General features: G+C 43.8%; 1 protein-coding gene across 5 annotated transcripts in view; it reads left to right on the top strand.

The window, feature by feature from the left end:
- The window catches only part of VMP1 (vacuole membrane protein 1), a 60,044-nt gene extending 43,693 nt beyond the window's left edge, over window positions 1-16,351 (top strand). For all 5 annotated transcript variants that reach the window (XM_041425371.1, XM_041425370.1, XM_041425374.1 and 2 more), the window contains 4 exons: window positions 1,358-1,474; window positions 4,519-4,580; window positions 14,230-14,332; window positions 15,539-16,351. In XM_041425371.1, the coding sequence (XP_041281305.1) occupies window positions 1,358-1,474; window positions 4,519-4,580; window positions 14,230-14,332; window positions 15,539-15,682 (426 nt within the window). In that variant the 3' untranslated portion in view covers window positions 15,683-16,351. The remainder of the gene's footprint in view (window positions 1-1,357; window positions 1,475-4,518; window positions 4,581-14,229; window positions 14,333-15,538) is intronic.
- The last annotated feature ends 1,163 nt before the right edge of the window (window positions 16,352-17,514 follow it).

The following is a 17,514-nucleotide window of genomic DNA, read 5'->3' as shown; positions in this document are numbered from 1 at the left end:
AAATGCTGCATAAAAACACCAGCAAATGGAAATTAAAATTCTGCAAGCTTATCCAGTGAAGTCAACTGACTGTCATGTTGTTTAGTGGCAATAAGGAAGTCAGGATTGTCTGGAGTTTATTTCTATATAAAGGCAGCTCTGGGCGAGGAACAAAGCAAGAATCAGCCCTGAAGTTCCTCACTGTGACTTGTGAGAATTTACCCTCTTGTTTTTGTGGCCTTTTTTTTGGCAACTTTGAGTAAGAAGCACAGAGAAAACCTTGCTGGGGATGTGCTGAGTAATTTCTGCCCGTGGTTTGCTGTACCCACAGCACCCCTGCCCCAAACTCTGCAGGGATTAAAACATTCTGTGAACCAACAAAAATCCCTGAGAGCAACCAGCCCAGAAGAGCCTGGAGCAGCCCTGGCTGCCAGGAGCAGAAGGCTCTGGGCTCAGTCATTGCCCAGCTCCTGTGCCCACAGCTCCTGTCCCACCTGGGGAGGGGAGCTGGAGCCTGCCCAGGGTCCCAGTTCAGATTTCTTCCTCTGCAGGTGCTGCTGTGGCTGCTCATAAATCTGAATTGCTGCTCTCCAATCCAGTCCAGCCCGTTCTCACAGGTTGCAGGCTTGGTGGCAGAGTGTCCTTTATTCTTGGCCAATCTGCACTCTTTAATTCTTTATTTAAGTCACACAACACCAGCAGTGCTGCAGTTTGTCACCCCAGTACCACACTGCTCCTGGGAGTGACCCTGCTCAGACACTGCCCCTGTGCTCCAGGCTGAGAGGGAAAGGTTGGAATTCAGACACTTTCTTGATTTCATTTCAAAAATATTTTACAGATAGTATCACAGTACCAAAAGTCAGGCCAGCAGTTTAATAATAATAAAAAATTCTTTTAATTTTAAATGAAATGCATATGCTTAATAAAATCTAATCAGTGTTTTTAAACTGGATACATATGACTATAAATGCCAGTTTTTAATGTAGTTTCTCAGCTGGAAATCACTGGGGATCAGTTGAAACTCTGGCTTCCAAGAGTGATGTGCTTGTCAGAGAGAAAATTTGATAAATCACTCAGAATGGCTTTGCTGTGGTTTCTGTGCATTTCACATGGAAAACTTTTCATTAGCTTTTTTCAGGATCCAGGGGTAAGAAGGGACCTTGAGAATGGAATTGTCTGGGACATTGTCTAGCTGAATCCCAGAGACTGAAGTTATGTGGTGGGACATCAACATTTTTGTAATTATTAAGACACAAGAGTTCTGGATCAAGTTGGAGAAGGGGAAACTGTTCATTTTTCAAAATTTCAGACCCTGTTTTGTTCCTGTCCATCCAATGTGTGCTGCAATTCATGAACCTCTTTCTCTTGCACTCCACAGATCCCAAACCCCCTGTTTGACCTGGCTGGGATAACCTGTGGCCACTTTCTGGTTCCCTTCTGGACCTTCTTCGGTGCAACCTTGATTGGAAAAGCTGTGATTAAAATGCACATCCAGGCAAGTGCTGAAACCTTTGAGACCTTTGATTCTTTCCCTGCCTGTTCCACTGTGTTACTTGGGAATGAATCCTGCAGTCTCTTTGCCCGACTTGAAGTAATGGAAATTAATTTGGTGCAAAGGATTTACAATAAAGGAGCTGCTGGGCTGCTCCAAACTGAGGCAAGTGAGTAATTTATAGCTGCTGACCCACTCAGGAAATTGGTGGTTAGCCAAAGTATTTACCTACAGCCTTTACCAGACTGCCAGGGCTCCAGCAGTGAACTCCTTTTTGGTAACAAACACTCATTTGCACTTTTTTAGCTCAGTGAGAAAACCCCAGTGAGCCCTGCCGGGCTGGGCCAGCTCACTTTGGGTGGATTTGCTGCAGTTTTGGGGCTGCTTTGCCCACTTTGGGTGGATTTGCTGTGGTTTCTGTGCATTTCACATGGAAAACTTTTCATTAGCTTTTTTCAGGATCCAGGGGTAAGAAGGGACCTTGAGAATGGAATTGTCTGGGACATTGTCTAGCTGAATCCCAGAGACTGAAGTTATGTGGTGGGACATCAACATTTTTGTAATTATTAAGACACAAGAGTTCTGGATCAAGTTGGAGAAGGGGAAACTGTTCATTTTTCAAAATTTCAGACCCTGTTTTGTTCCTGTCCATCCAATGTGTGCTGCAATTCATGAACCTCTTTCTCTTGCACTCCACAGATCCCAAACCCCCTGTTTGACCTGGCTGGGATAACCTGTGGCCACTTTCTGGTTCCCTTCTGGACCTTCTTCGGTGCAACCTTGATTGGAAAAGCTGTGATTAAAATGCACATCCAGGCAAGTGCTGAAACCTTTGAGACCTTTGATTCTTTCCCTGCCTGTTCCACTGTGTTACTTGGGAATGAATCCTGCAGTCTCTTTGCCCGACTTGAAGTAATGGAAATTAATTTGGTGCAAGGGATTTACAATAAAGGAGCTGCTGGGCTGCTCCAAACTGAGGCAAGTGAGTAATTTATAGCTGCTGACCCGCTCAGGAAATTGGTGGTTAGCCAAAGTATTTACCTACAGCCTTTACCAGACTGCCAGGGCTCCAGCAGTGAACACACTCATTTGCACTTTTTTAGCTCAGTGAGAAAACCCCAGTGAGCCCTGCCACTTTGGGTGGATTTGCTGCAGTTTTGGGGCTGCTTTGCCCACTTTGGGTGGATTTGCTGCAGTTTTGGGGCTGCTTTGCCCACTTTGGGTGGATTTGCTGCAGTTTTGGGCCTGCTTTGCCCACTTTGGGTGGATTTGCTGCAGTTTTGGGGCTGCTTTGGTGGCCCAGGTCGCTGGGGAAGGGCAGTGCCAGATGTGCTGAGTTTGACAGTGCAGTTGTTTGCACAAAATAAGGAATTCTCTTGGAAATGCATCACCCTGGTCAGAGGAGAGCTGGAGTTGGGAGTCCCTGGGGGATTTGCTGGTGTGGTCAGGCTGGAGCTACGTCTGTGTTTGGGATGTTTTCAGCTGAGTTTGGGTTTTTGCAGCTCCTCTGACTCTGTTGTTTGGAAATCTCTGCTGTGACTCCCATCAAAACAGCAGAAGCTTTTAGTAGAAAATAATTTGTGTTGCAGCCTCATCAAGCTGCTTTAAAATCTTTATTTTGCTCTAAACACAAGCTTTTTTCTTCCCATCATTTTTAAATGGTTATTTTATTTTGCCCAGTGCTTAAGCAGAAAACAATAAATAGATTTGGAAATTCTTCCATTTCTTGGGATAGAACAGCTTTTTCACCACACTTATTTTTGTAATATCTGAGTTTTCTTCTGCTTTTAAATCCGTGTGTTGCTAAAATGTGTTCTGGCAGCACAGAAAAGTGAAATAATATTAGATCAATATTCCTCTTATTATTTTAATTGCCTTGTTCAGCTACCACAGTGCTTGCTGTGTAATTTATAGTGCTCCACACTCACATCCCATGTAAGTGAAAAAACATTTCCCAGTGACTTGTACAGTTGATAAATCATTTGATTTTGTAATAGGCTCAGCTTTTAGAATTCTCTTTTTCAAGCACACCCTTGTGCAATAATCTTGATTTTTTGGAGTGATCTGGCTGGACTTGGAATTTAGGCAATGTGAGAGTCATGGAAAAGGCTTTTAATGCAATGTTCAGACAGGAAGTGAGTGACTGGTGCAGTGGCCATCCTGGGACTCCTTTTCTGTTACCTTCCTAAAATTATGCCAATTCCATTTCATTTTTGCATTCTGATTTACTTAAGTATTAATGATTCTGTGGTTAGCAGGAAATTAAGAGTTATTCTGTTTTGTAAAATTTTATTAGATAAATCATGGCCTTTTTTTCTTGTAAGGTTGAAATTGTATTGGAAGTTTGTCTTTTAATGTGTTGAATAGTTTTTAATGTGATTAAATATTATATTTGGAATTACAGCTTCATGGGTACAGGTTTGATTTTTATTTAGGGGCAAAACTTGCTAGGTTAGATTTTCATATTTAATATTACTGTGCTAAATTGTTTTTATGAAGAGATTTTTGGATACATTTTGGATGAGGCTTAGGACTCACTAAATTGTTTTTATGAAGAGATTTTTGGATACATTTTGGATTAAGCTTAGAACTGTGATTATTAGGGACTGTGATTATTCTGTTCTATCACAGGTGCCGGCCTGCTCTTTTTTTTTTTTTTTTTTTCTTTTTTTTGCTGTTTCTGTCTGAATCAGGGGGACTAAACCACATTATTTTCCCTTCTGTTATCCTGTTTGTGTGAGGGGCTGTGAATTTCTCTGGCTGTTTTTCCATTCTGACATTGTTGATGGAGTAAAGTGACCTTGAGCTTCTGGGAATGGGAGTTTGGGGAGGATGAGAATGGGCAGCAAGAAATGCAAACTGTGAGCAAAAACGGGCCGAAAGTGAGCAGCTTTTTTTTTTTTTTTTCTCTCCTGCCTCTTTGTTGAGGAGAAAAATAAAAAAAAAATTAAAATATTGAAAATATTGAAATATTGGAGAGGAGGGAAAGCTGTGCAGGAGCACAGAGTGGCTCCAGGCTTTGTGTGACTGCTCTTGTCCTTCCACAGAAACTCTTTGTCATCATCACCTTCAGCAAACACATCGTGGAGCAGATGGTGGCCCTCATCGGGTGAGTAATTCCCAGCTCAGTAATTAATTAAAACCTGCACCCATCAAGTGGAAAACACTGCAGGAGGGTTTTGCTGGCCCTGAGGCTCAGGGTTGTGGGTCAGCTTCACCCCAAACCAAAATTCAGCTCCCCCACTTCCAGATCCCTGCATTTATGGGATGTCTGCCCTGGGTTTTCTGCAGTGCTGTAGTGGGATCCTATGGCAAAAAATGAGAATGTTTATAGAAAATTGTATTTATAGGAAAAAAAATCAGAGAATTCTGTGGTTCCATATTAAAAACCTGAGATTTTTTGCAGTGTTCAAGGTTGACAATAAACATCCTCCTTAACTGGAAGTACCTTATACATTTACAACATCAAATCACTCATAAAACACCAGAATGAGAAATTTGGTGTGTGGAGCTTGGTCCCCATTCTATTAAATTCTGTAGAAATGGATGGAGTGTCCTGTTTTGAGAAGGTTTGGTTTGGGTTTTCTTAAATTAAAATGAATCCAGCCTAATATAAATCCATAAAATAAATTATTCCTGCTTTTCCAAGGTTTCTTCTCTGGGGTAAATGGATATTTTGCTGCCCAAAGTGTAATAACTATTATCATATAAAAACCACACTCCTCAAGAAAAGTTTCAGAGGAGGAATGTCTGCAAATAATTCCTTTTAAACCAAAACTCCAAGCAGTGATGCTGTACAAAGAAAAGGAGTGTCAGAAGAACCTTGCAGGGTTGAAACAAATCCTGGTTTTATTATTCCTGATCTGCTCGTCAAGCCTCTGCTCTCTTCCAGAACTCAAATTTCATTTGTTGCTGTGAACATTATTTTAAAAAAGGAGGGGAGAGAGAGAGAAATGTGGTTTCTTTTAAGCATCTTGAGTTTTTCTCAGCATCAATCTGCTGCAGACAGTTTGATCTGCCCCCAGCTCAGGTACCTTTCCAAGGATTTACTCTCCTGTGGATGCTTTGAGCCAAACCCAGTAGATTTTTCCTACTTCATCTGTCTTGGAGATAATTTTGCATGGAATTACTTCGAGTGCATTCACAGGAGCTCTGCTGGACTCGGGTTTTATTGGAGGGTTGATGTCAGAGTTAAAAAATGTTCCTGGGAGACAGTGAGATTTTTGGAATGTCCTGGTACCCTTGACTTTTCTCAAGCTGTCTCCAGCATTACCTCATCAATTTCTGTTAGAGGGGAGCCTCAAACATGTTAAACAATACCTTGCTCTAAAAGCCCTATTATTGAATTAAAACAGAGCTCTGTTTAATGGTCAGTAACTTCATTTTAATCAAATTCTATCCACCACAATGACTTTTAGACTTTCTTTGTCAGGGCTGTTGCTCTTAAACAATAGGAAATAGCTGAGCACAATACCTGAAAATAATGAACACACTGATACCCAGGGTAAGTGGAACCTAGACAGAAGATTAAGTTTTGAGATAAAGTCTGAGAAGATCTGATTTTATAAGCCAGGGAGAATTTCTTGACAATTTGGTGATTTTTAGTCAAAAAGCAAAACTGATTCATGTGCAGACCTTGTTCTTTATTGTCACTGGGTGCTGCTGGGTCCCTCACTGAGCCTGCTGTAACCAGGCATTTAATATCATTTAATTTGATTTTACAGTTTTGTCTAGGTCTCCATTACAAACAGAACATAAAATAGTTTTTCTAGGCATTAAATTTAAAAAAAAAAAGAAAACATGGCAGGAAATGAATAAGCTGTTTACAGAAAATTTTAAATTTTTGTAGAATTTTTTGGAACAAACCTTGTTGGGAATGAGGGAGATAAGTGAGTTTGAGAAGTGGGGATGGTGTGAGGTGGAAATCCAAGCTGAGGAGGGTTTCCAGAGGTGCTGGAGCTCCCTGGGGCTGGGAGTTGCCAGCCTGTCCCGGCAGCTCCTGCCCTGGGCTGGTTTTTGGTGCCTCAGAGCAGGGAGAGGATCCTGCCCTCCCCAGGGAGCTCCTGGGCTTTGCTGGGGGAAGATGCTCTGGAGGAGTTCTGTGTTCTGTCACTTCAGCAAGGGTTTACTGCTGATTTTATTCAACTGTTTCATTACCTTGTGTGCTGTGGGGTTTTTGGCTCCTCCATCTTTCTGTTCCTGTTTTCTACCTCCAGCTGCAGGGCTGTTGGTGAAGTCCCACCCTGCAGAGTGCTCCAGAGCAGGGTGATGTTCTCTGGGAAGGGGCAGCTTTAAATGTGCATTAAGAATTCCCAGAAAACCACTGAAGAAGTAGTTCTGAAAGCACACAGCATCCACTCAACTGTGGCCATCCATTCTGGTGGGAAATGGACAGAAAGAAAAAAAAAAATCTACTTTTTTTTAGGGAGAAATCCCACCCTGCCCACACAGATTCCCTCTGGCTGTGGTTAATGATGAACTCCTGGGCTGGAGTGTCTGGGATTCTTCCTGCAAGAGGAGCTCAGGTCCAGGGCTGGATCCTACAGCAGAAACAGTGAATTCCTACTTCAATCAGAATCCCAGAATGGTTTGGGAGGGATCCTGAAGCTCATCCAGTCCCACCCCTCACCTCCCACTGCTCCCCGTCCAGCCTGGCCTGGGACACTTCAGGGATGGGGCAGCCACAGCCTTCTTAATTCTAAAAAGTTGCCTTTTAATTCTAGAAAACTCATCTATTCAGTTAATTACTGAGTGCATAACTGATTTGGAGTTAAACAGCCAGTGAGATTTTGCTACTTTGATTTTTAAGTCCCTTCTCTTGGGTGTTACCTCTGAGAATCCAACAAACTCTGGGAAATCCACCCAAAAATATCAGTGCTCCTGAAGTGTCCCTAACTCAGTGGTTTTTGTGGAACAGCTTTCCCTCCTTCCCAGCTCTGCAGGGCAGTGTGAGTGATTGCACACTGAAAGAAAAGCACTTTTTTGGTCCCAGGTACTGGAAGCTTTGCCTGGACAAACCAGTTTGCTGCTATTTCTTGTGCCATAATTCTTTGCTTACAGCTTAATCTCAGTTGATGCTGGTAAAGGGAGCGTGGTGTTCCTTTCACCAAAAAAGCACAAATGAGATCATGGTGACTGAGGTAACTGGAAAGTTTGCTTAAAGATTGTTGGGGTTTTTTTTTTTAGTCAAAAATAATTTACAATACAGGTGGAGGTTATTTCTTTAGAACACAAGGCAAGAAGTGATCAAGGGACAACCAGAAATCTTCTCCTGGGGTGGGAAGAGCTGGGCAGTGGCTTCACAACCTCCTGGGAGGAATTTGGGAAGGTTAAACCAATCCCCTGGATATTGTTGGTTCAAAACTCAACAACCTCCCTGCCACAAGCACATCAGAAACCTGGGGGATGTGTCCTGAGCACAGCAGAGCAGCTCCACACAAAAATGGCTTTATTGCCCTGAAAGGGACACAGATGTGGCTGAAATTTGAGGAGCTTTGGTGTTGAAAGCCTGCCAGTGGATCACAACAGAATTAGAAGAGTTTATTTGCAAAAGGCTTGAAGGATTTAACTGAATAAGCAAAGGTTTTTTTCCCTAAATTGAGTTTAAAAAGAAGAATCTTTAAAAAGCAAGCAGAAGTTTGCTTCCAAAGAGCAGCAGTGAGCAGAGCTGAGGACGGGCAGGTCAGAGATGTTGCAATTCCTAATTTTGAAAGCACTGATGGAACATAACAGAATGTCCCAAGGAAGAAAGCCCTGGAGCCTCCTGGGCTGCCCTGGCCACTGGAACGTGGCTCAGGTGAACCACGTCAAACCCAGGCCCATTTCAGCCTTGGAACCTCCAGCAGGACCTTTCCTTTTCCTTCCCTCATCTCACAAAGCAAATGAAGCTGCCAGGGAGCCTTTTAACTCCAAAACCTTCCTGTTAAACCTGACCATAAACCAGATTTATTTTCTGCAACTTCAGAGCTCTGGGCACAGGGAGCAGCTCAGCCCCAGAGCTGGGGCTGGGGGTGGTGCTGGGGGCTCTGCTTGATCCTTAGGTTTGGCTGGAAAGGGAGCTGGGTCCAGCTTTGGGGAGCCCCAGACCCCAGGAGTCAGCTTTTGAGCAGCCTCAGCTCCAGGATTCAGGTTTTGGGTAGCAAGTTTCCCTAAACCTAATCCAGGTTTTGGGCAGCCTTGGGTTTCCTTAAACCTAATCCAGGTTTTGGGCAGTCTCAGCTCCTAGGATTCAGGTTTTGAGCAGCCCCAACCCCAGGTTTCCCTAAACCTAAGCCAGATTTTGAGCAGCCCCAGGTTTCCCTAACCCAGATTTTGAGCAGCCCCAACCCCAGGTTTCCCTAAACCTAAGCCAGATTTTGAGCAGCCCCAGGTTTCCCTAAACCAGGTTTTGAGCAGCCCCAGCCCCAGGTTTCCCTAAGCCTAAGCCAGGTTTTGGGCAGCTCCAAGTTTCCCTAAACCAAGTTTTGAGCAGCCCCAGCCCCAGGTTTCCCTAAGCCTAAGCCAGGTTTTGGGCAGCTCCAAGTTTCCCTAAGCCTAAGCCAGGTTTTGGGCAGCCCCAGCTCCCAGGGCTGAGTCAGGCTCAGGCTGAGCCCCTGTGAGTCACTGCAGGGTCCTGCTGGTGGTGGAGCCTCGGGGAAGTGGATGGTTTAAATACTGTGAGAATCTTTATCAGCACAGGAAATGACAGCTCATTAAAATACTAACCGTTGAGCCAGTTTAGATCACTGTCTGGAAAAAAATTAACCATTGAAGGCTCAGAGGGCTCAGGAGAAGAAAGGTGCCCTGTTGAGACAAAGGACACGTTATGCAAATGAATCAGCTTTGCTAATTGGCCAGTGGCATAAACATATTTCCACTGGAATCTGTTTTGCAATGATTTTCAAATATCTGACTCCCAAAGAAATCTATGCCACCGTGCTGGAGTGAAATTTTTGAGGGAGGGGTGGCTAAAATACCCTAAATACTAAAATCCCCAAATCCAGTGCCTGTTCCTGAATGTTTTATTGTTCTGAAGCTGCAGGATGGATTTTTCTTGCGTTCTCCCAGGGAAATTGAGAAATGGGAATCTCATACAGGTGCTGTTGGTGGGATTGTTCAGTGGTGTTGTCCATAAATGCTGGCAAGGTGAAAGCCTTTGCCTTCCCCCTCTGGCCTGGCTGTCAATAATCCAGTTGAAATAAATTATTTGAAAAGAGCTGAAGGTCCGGGCAGGGAGGAGCCCATCCCAGCACGTTCCCTTTCTTTGTGGGATCCTGCAGTGCCTCTTTCCTCCCTTTTCTGCACCAGGAGATAATCCCTGGCCTTGGGCAGTGCCAGGCCCCCGGGGATTTGCTGCTCCTGTGTCAGAGCTCTTCCCTGTGTTCTTCCTTTGCAACTGTGCTGCCGTTCCCAAAGGATCTTTTTCTCTGGATGTTTCAGCCCAAAAAGCTGAATCTGGGCAAAACCTGCTGGTGTTTGCCCCAGTGTGTGGAGTCAGAGGGATTTTCCAAGCTGAGGGCTGTGAATATTGGAGGGATGATCCATAAAGTGGAGCCTGACTCAATATTGCATCACCTTCCCCAGGTGTGTCCAGCCTCGTTTGCACCTTCTGCTCCCCCAGGGGCTCTGCTTTCCCTCCAGGTCAGAATTCCTGTGATTAAATTAAATTAAATTAAGTTAAATATTAACTCCCATGTTTGTGACCCCCCCCAGTGCTCCCAGTTTCCTGAGCATCCCACTGGGATGGATCCCAGTTGCTCTCAGGGCTCACTGGCTGCTCTGAGGTTCTCATTTCCATTTTCAATCCCGTCAGGATCAGTTTGAGAACAGCTCAGGGTTATTAATCAGCTGCTTCAGCATCACTTGGTGTTTGAGGCTCTAATAAATGGGAAACTTCCATAAACTTTCAAATTTTCACTCATGAAAAATCCCATTTTATTCCCAAAATTTGAGTCTACAGTGGCAGCTTCTTCATTTTTTTTTGGAAAATACTTGGGAATTCCAACATTTCTCCCTGGAAAAGTGAACAAATATCCACATATACTTCGGTAAAATTGGACTTTTATATTCTAATTTATGGTGTGACAGATCTTTTGTGAGATATTGGTGCAATAGCACTGACACAGCATTTGATAGGGACCTGTACTTGAGGATTTAGCAGAGTTGGAATTAATTCCCTGAGTGTTCCCAACCTCTCAAAGCACAGGCTGAGAGATTTCAATCACTCAGGAGCATCCCATGCTCCTAAAGACCTTGTAGGATGAAAATTATGCCTTTCAGAAATGCAAATATCATTATTAAATCGTTATAAATAAGTATTTTTAATATTAGTAAAAATGCAGATGACGAATATCAAACAACTTCCTACTTTTTGTAAGCTGGCCCAGGGAAAATACAATTTTTTTCTCCTCTGGTGTTGGTGCTTCATGCTGGTGTCTTGCAGAAAAATCTTCCTGTAGTTCCAAAGGTTCTGTTGGTGTTGGTGCTTCATGCTGGTGTCTTCCTGTAGTTCCAAAGGTTCTGCTAAAAAGATTTAAAGTTACCCCAAAATCATTTAATGACCAGTGAAAGGCATTTGAGGTGCAACTGCTGACAGTTGTTCTTGGAAAAGCAAATCAATAAATTTAAACTCAAATTTGCTGTAACTGGGCTGGAAGTTTTTGGAGTCAGACTCCGCAGGTTCATGGTGTAATTTTTAAAATATTCCTCGAGCAACTTTGCTGAATCTCTGTCATGTTGGAGAGTTTTGTTTTATTTATTGGAAAAAGAGCTTTAGAATTTGTCTTTTGGATAGAAATTGTAGCTCTGAGTTTAAAAAATTTAAAAGTGCATCGGATTGATTACAAATACCAGGTAATTGTTCTGAAAACAGGCACCAAGAGTGGTTTTTCAGTGAATCCAATTTTTTATGGGTGTTTCTGTTGTAGTATTAGAACAGAAATAATGGTTTTGACTAAAATGTTACAATTTCAGTGAATTAAGGATTATAAAGGCTGCTGCAGTTTTGGGGAGCCTGTTCTCACTTTCAATGCCTTGTCAAACATTAAAATTTAGCAAAGAATCAGGATGAACCCAAACAAAAATTGAATATTTAACATTAAGAGTTTCTAAAACAACTTTTGGATGAAAACAGCTTCTCAATCTGAATTTCTCCTTCATGTCCTGGGTTTGAAAGAAAACGGGGTTGATTGCCGAAGGAACACCAGGAAATTTGGTTTGGATTATTCGGGGGTTATCTTCCAGCATCTTCCTGCTGCAGTGCTGGGAAATTTTTTGGAGGTGCTGAGTGCAGGAATTGTGATGCAAATCTGGCCCTGCCTGGTCCCACCCGGATCCCACAAAATTCATCCCAAATTCCCCCTCCAAAGGTCACACCGAGGGATCTCTGAGTTGGATTTGTGAGCTTTGCAGGGACACAGAACTCACTGAAATAAAATTAAATTCGTTTAAAGATTTTTAGATTTAAGATTATGCCTTTGGATATCAGGTGGCACATAAATAGGTGATTAAATTATTTATTTTTTTCCAAAAAAGCACCAGTAACCAACACTGTGCTGCCCAGATGGGATTTCAAGAATTTCATGTGGATCCCTGATTTTCTAGGTTTTCCTCTGCTTATTTTTTACTCCTTATTTAAATCTGTGGACATTTTTTTTTCAGAATTAAAATCTTTACAAATGTACCAAAAATAGGAGCTGAGGTCCTTGCATTTAGGATCTTGCAGTTCTTCAAAATGGCTTTGATAAAATTAATTTTGTGCACTTAACAAATAGTCGTGCCCAGAAAAGGAAATAAAAAGTGAATTATTTAGTGAGAAATTTTTTGAAATATTGTTTTGATGCACCAGGATTCTTTGGTTTCATGTCTTTGTTTTGTGTTTAATTCGATTTGGGGACTGACCGAGTTCAGTTTTCGGTGAGCAACGGAGTCATTCCAACACCACCCTGTTAATCATTGATCCCTCACCATTTAAATATTCCTCATTTCATAATCATGCAGAAGTTCAAAAGTAAACCATTACCTTGCAGTCGCTGCTCAGGCCTCCCAAGGATTGGGTGAGAAAGAAAAGAAACCTCAAAATGTCGCTCATGTTCCAGGCGTGACTCGTCCCGCGGGCCCTGGGAGAGCTTTTCCCAGGAAAGGGCAGTGCTGAGACACCTCTGGATCATTGGAATCCTCTGGAACATTGACACGTCTTGTGTAAAATGGATAAGGGACGTGCTTGGGGCACCACAGGGTTTTTGGTTTTTTCCCAGAATTTTTACCAGTCCGGGCACAGAATTTCCTCACCCGGCGGTGAATCACGAGGGAAACGACCTTTTGCTGGGAAATGGGTTCAAAAAACCTCCTTTGCCCCCGGCCATGAAGGAAATAAATAGATTTACTGGAGGAGAATGAGACACTTTGTTTCGTGCTTTTCATAAATTCCTAAAATTAGAAAGCTGTTATTTTTTAATTGGGCTTCGGCCTGGAAAGGAGAATATGGTGTCAGAGCAGGAGGCTGAGGGGAAGGGTTTGAGCCACGGGGAGGGAGATGAGCAATTCCACAAGTCCTTGGATGTACACCCGGTGTTCCTTGGGTCTGAGGGTTTTACTAAACCCTCCCTGGGTTTAGTATTATTATTATAAACCTCCCTGGGTTTAGTATTATTAGTAGTGGGTATTATACCCACTACTCCTGCTGGAGTAGCAGCAGGAGTAGTGGGTATAATAAAATCAAATAATCAAAATTTAAGTGAGTTTTTTTTAATGTAGACCAGGTGTATGATAATGTGTAATGTAGATTTCTTTAAAATTAAACAAAAATCAGAATCTCCCTTCTCTTTGCAGTTGAGGTGGTCAGTAGTGAGAACTGCCCCGTGCTGGGGTTAGGATGGGTGGATCCGACTTTGGGAATGCTCTCCCCTCACAGCTCAGGCCGTGGGGCTGCTGCTGGTCATTTCGAATTTATGCTTGAATTTGGAGAGATTTTGAAGGGTTGTGACCACCCTTACAGGGTTTTGTGTCTCCTGCTAAGCAGGATTTGAGGAAAAGCTGCTGGGAAGGCTGGAGGCTGCCGAGAGCCGAGCGCTGCCGTTCTCAGCCCGGGCTGGTCCCGGCCTTGGGAGCGGGGCTTGAGCGGGCCCGGGGAGCCGGGGCAGCGCTCGGGGCTCGGGCTCGGGGCCGCTCCTTTGTTCCTTTGTTAATCCCGGCTCGGGGGAGGCGCTCCAGGATCGCTCCCGCATTCTTTTGGGGCCGGGATGACGCACGGCTTGTCCTAAAAAGGACTTGGCCGGGCAGAGGGGCCGGCTCCGTGAGGGAGAGGGGCGAGGCCTGGGCGAGCAGTTTCTTTTTTAACCGAGGGATGACACAAGCCCCAGTCATTTCCTCATTAATCGGTTCAAACCAGTTCTTACAGGAACTGCCGCTGATAAATGTGGGACTTCTCCGAAGTCATTCATTGGGTTCTCGGCGCTGCTGCCTCCCAGGAAATGCTCCGGCTCTCGGCTTCCTCCTCTCCTCACAGCGCTGCCTCGCTCAGAAAGATTTTTCTTTTTAAGCACTTTTTGAGGATCTGGGGATAATGCATCCCTCCCGAAATATCAGATCAAAAGATGAAATGCGATTTTATTTCGTGCGTTTCTGTTTTCTCGAGTAGCTTCGAGTTCTCTGCTGAGCTGCGGCTCAGCCTGAACTTTGCTCTGATTAGGTAAAGTGGTAAGTTAAAAAAAAAAATGTTTTTTCCGTTTTTTTTCTCCTCTATTTTGTCTTCTTGCTCTCTGGGATGAACTTTCCATCAGTGCTATTCCGAGTATAGGTCCTTCTCTTCAGAAGCCATTTCAAGAATATTTGGAAGCTCAGAGGATAAAACTTCACCACAAATCCGACAGTTCTGTGCCACAGGTAAGAATCTCTTTGCCTCCCTCCCCGGCTTTTCCCTTCCCTGCCTGCCTTACACTTGTAGATTTACAAACATAACTCCCCATTCTGTTCCTCAAACATCTGCACTGACCCAGGGAATAGATAAAAATCTCATTTTAAAAGCAACCTGGGAATTAAAAATATTAATTGTGTGCTACTGGATTTAAATTTTTTAGAGAAAAAATCAAAGTATAAATTAAAACCGGTGGCTTGTCTTGCCCCTCTGCATTAGGTGCTTCTTTGGAAAGTTAAATTTAAGGAGAAAAGTTGCCTTTCCACGTGAAATGGTAACAAACTGGGCAGCACCGATGCTTCAGAATCCAGTGGGATCTGTGGCTCTGTGGGCAGTAAGGGAATTAAAATCCCCAAGCCTTTAGTCTTTGAAAGGAAAAGAAATTCCAGTTTTCGGGGCAGGTACATGGGGCAGAGGTGTCCTTTGATACAGAAAAAAGTATTTAAAATTTTTTCAAAACTTGCCCTGAATTTTCAGTGGGACAGAGCAGCTTTGACATGAAATTCTTGAGGCTGCTGAGGCGTTTTGAGGTGAAATCCATGCTGACATTCCACGTGCAGAACTCGGAGCTGTTGGAAAGATCCCTTTGCCCGTTTGTTACCACAAAAGAGCCGCAGCTGGGGAGGCTGTGCCTGGAGCCAGGAGCGCTGAGCTGGGCTTTGCTGCCCTCCTTTGGCTAAAAGCACAGCTTTAAATTCCCGTCGGTAAAACGCTGCAAGTGGCTCCGGGACTTCAGGGCCACCAAAGAGTGGAGATAACCCAGAAAAGGCAATTTAGGGGAAAAAAAAAACCCATTATTAACCAACAACCTGATTCCTTCTCGAGGAGCAGGGAGTGACAGGCAGGGGCTGCTAATTCTGAGCTCCACGAATTGTTAAGGAAGCCCAGACAATACTGGGAATAATAAATCACTTTGGGAGCACAGGGATTGATCAGGGACTCGGCATCTGCCCGCCAGAGGGTTTGGCAGCCCCTCCTGCATTGTCTTTCGAGGGACTAAAGTCGGCTTTGCAGAGGGACCTGCAGGAATCCTGTCGGCTCGCACTTGGTTCCTGCTTTTAATTTGATTAATTGCAGAATAAAGACACGGTCAGGCTTTCCCCTTCCAGCCAGAACTCTCCGTGTTCTTGTCCACTAATCTTCGTTCTCCTCCTCCTTCTGTTTTGTCTCTTCAGGGGGAAAACTGGCTATCCTGGATATTTGAAAAATTGGTGATTGTCATGGTTTGTTATTTTATCTTATCTATTATCAACTCCATGGCCCAGAGCTATGCCAAGCGACTGCAACAGAAGATGTACTCGGAAGAAAAAACCAAATGAGCTTGGAAAAAATGGGAAAAAACCCTCAGGATGGGTTTTGGCAGACACGAGAAATGACACAATTTTTCATATGTTTAAAAAACAGCATTATTCATAAGGGGGAAAAATTTTAACATCAATTTTCAACTGTTAACAAGTTGGTTTTTTTTTTTGTTTGTTTGATTTTGAAAGTAATTTGGATATTAGAGCAACGGTTTCATTGACAAACTGATAATTACGGTAAGGTGTGAATGCTTCACGAGTCTGGGTTGTGTTTTACAGGATGGGATGTTAAAGGGAGTTTAACACAAATGTTGCCCATCCAAATTACTTCCAAAACTGATGATTTAATACTCCCCATCTCCTGATTTAACTACAGACTCACCTGAGGGTAACGTTTTCTTTTGAAGGGTGGCTGGTTTGCTTTTCCCATAACTTTCAAGACCATGACAATGTAAATAATTGAGTACAGGTCGGGTACAATCTGTTGCATGTCCCTCATGGTAAGGCTGTTCTGTCTGAATTCCCAGTGTCCCATTGCATTGCACGCTGGAAAAGCCACCCTCTCCAACTTCATGATGTTAGCAGAGATGGTTGATGTCAAAATGCTGAAGCAAACATTTTTTATTCTGTATATTTAGAATGAAGTTAAGATAAAAACTTTATAAAAGTCATCTTATGATCATTCCAGAATTTCTTGTGTCAGTCTTTTTAAGCTGTTTCTTTTCCTCTCTCTCTCTCACTTTTGGATGCTCTGTGCATGTTTGCTCATCCTTCCTGCACTAATGGTGCTCAAACCCTTTGTTCTTTTTTGTTTTGTTCTTTTTTCTTTAGAACTTTTTGCTTAGCAGAGGGAGGAGGAAGGCTGTGCCTTGCTTGAAGCACAGTCAGTGCTTAAGTAGGTGAAATAGAGAACAAGATTGGTTATCTTACATTCTGCTCAGGTGTTTGCCCCTGAGCCCAGAACTGTGGGCAGTGGAGGAGAAGAGAGGGGGAAGAGTTCAGATTCCAGCTGAAAGCAGATTTTGTGTCTACCCAGTGCAGAGAACTTCAGAGAACCTTTACCCTCATGCTTTCAAAGTCGGATTTGTTATGATCAGTGTGTGCCAGTTCAGATGTCCAGGAGCAGAACTGATACTCAAATGGCTCTTTTCCCTCTTCAGTGCCTCAGTCCCACTGCTGCTGTACCTGCACTGCTCTCATCACTTGGTTTTGGTTTTTATCCTAGGGGGGTAAAGCACCAAGAATGAATTTACCTTTCTAATGAGCATTCTCAGGAGGTGGCCCAGAGCCCAGCTTAGCTCAGGCTGCTGGCTGGGCAGTGAGGCAGGGCTGGGCAGGAGTGCTGAGCTGTGCCATGCTGTGCTGTGCTGTGCTGGTTGGAGCCCGTGGTGTTGGCAGTGCCATGGCTGTACCATCCTGTCGGATAGCTTATCAGACTGATGTTGACTGTTGGATCTCATGGCAACAACAGTCGGTAGGCTGTCTGACATTTTGGTATCTCTCATCTGACCCTTCCTCATCCATCCCCAGCTGTTTCCATTGAGCATCAGCAGCACATCCTGTGTGTTGGGCTGGGACAGGCTCCAGTCCTGCAGAACAAAGCCCTGGTGAAGGTGAAGCTCCCTGGCGGGGCTGAGGTTTGTACGCTTCTCTTGGCTTGCCTGGGGGCTCCAGGCAGGTGGGGAGGGTTTCATGGGCTGCTCAAACTCCAGCAGGAGCAGTTCCAGTGTCTGCAAGTCCCAGAGCAGGACTTGGTGTCAGGGAGTTCAAAGCACAAAAGCTGTTCAGCTGCTCCTGGTGGTTTCTAAAAGGTGACAGTATTTAATAAATTTACCACTTTTTGGCCTGAA

This window comes from Onychostruthus taczanowskii, unplaced genomic scaffold (genome assembly GCF_017590055.1).
Source record: "Onychostruthus taczanowskii isolate IOZ18803 unplaced genomic scaffold, ASM1759005v1 scaffold89, whole genome shotgun sequence".
NCBI classification, from domain to species: Eukaryota; Metazoa; Chordata; class Aves; order Passeriformes; family Passeridae; genus Onychostruthus; species Onychostruthus taczanowskii.
Note: the sequence above shows the minus strand (reverse complement) of the source record. Positions and strands in the feature narration are given on the sequence as shown.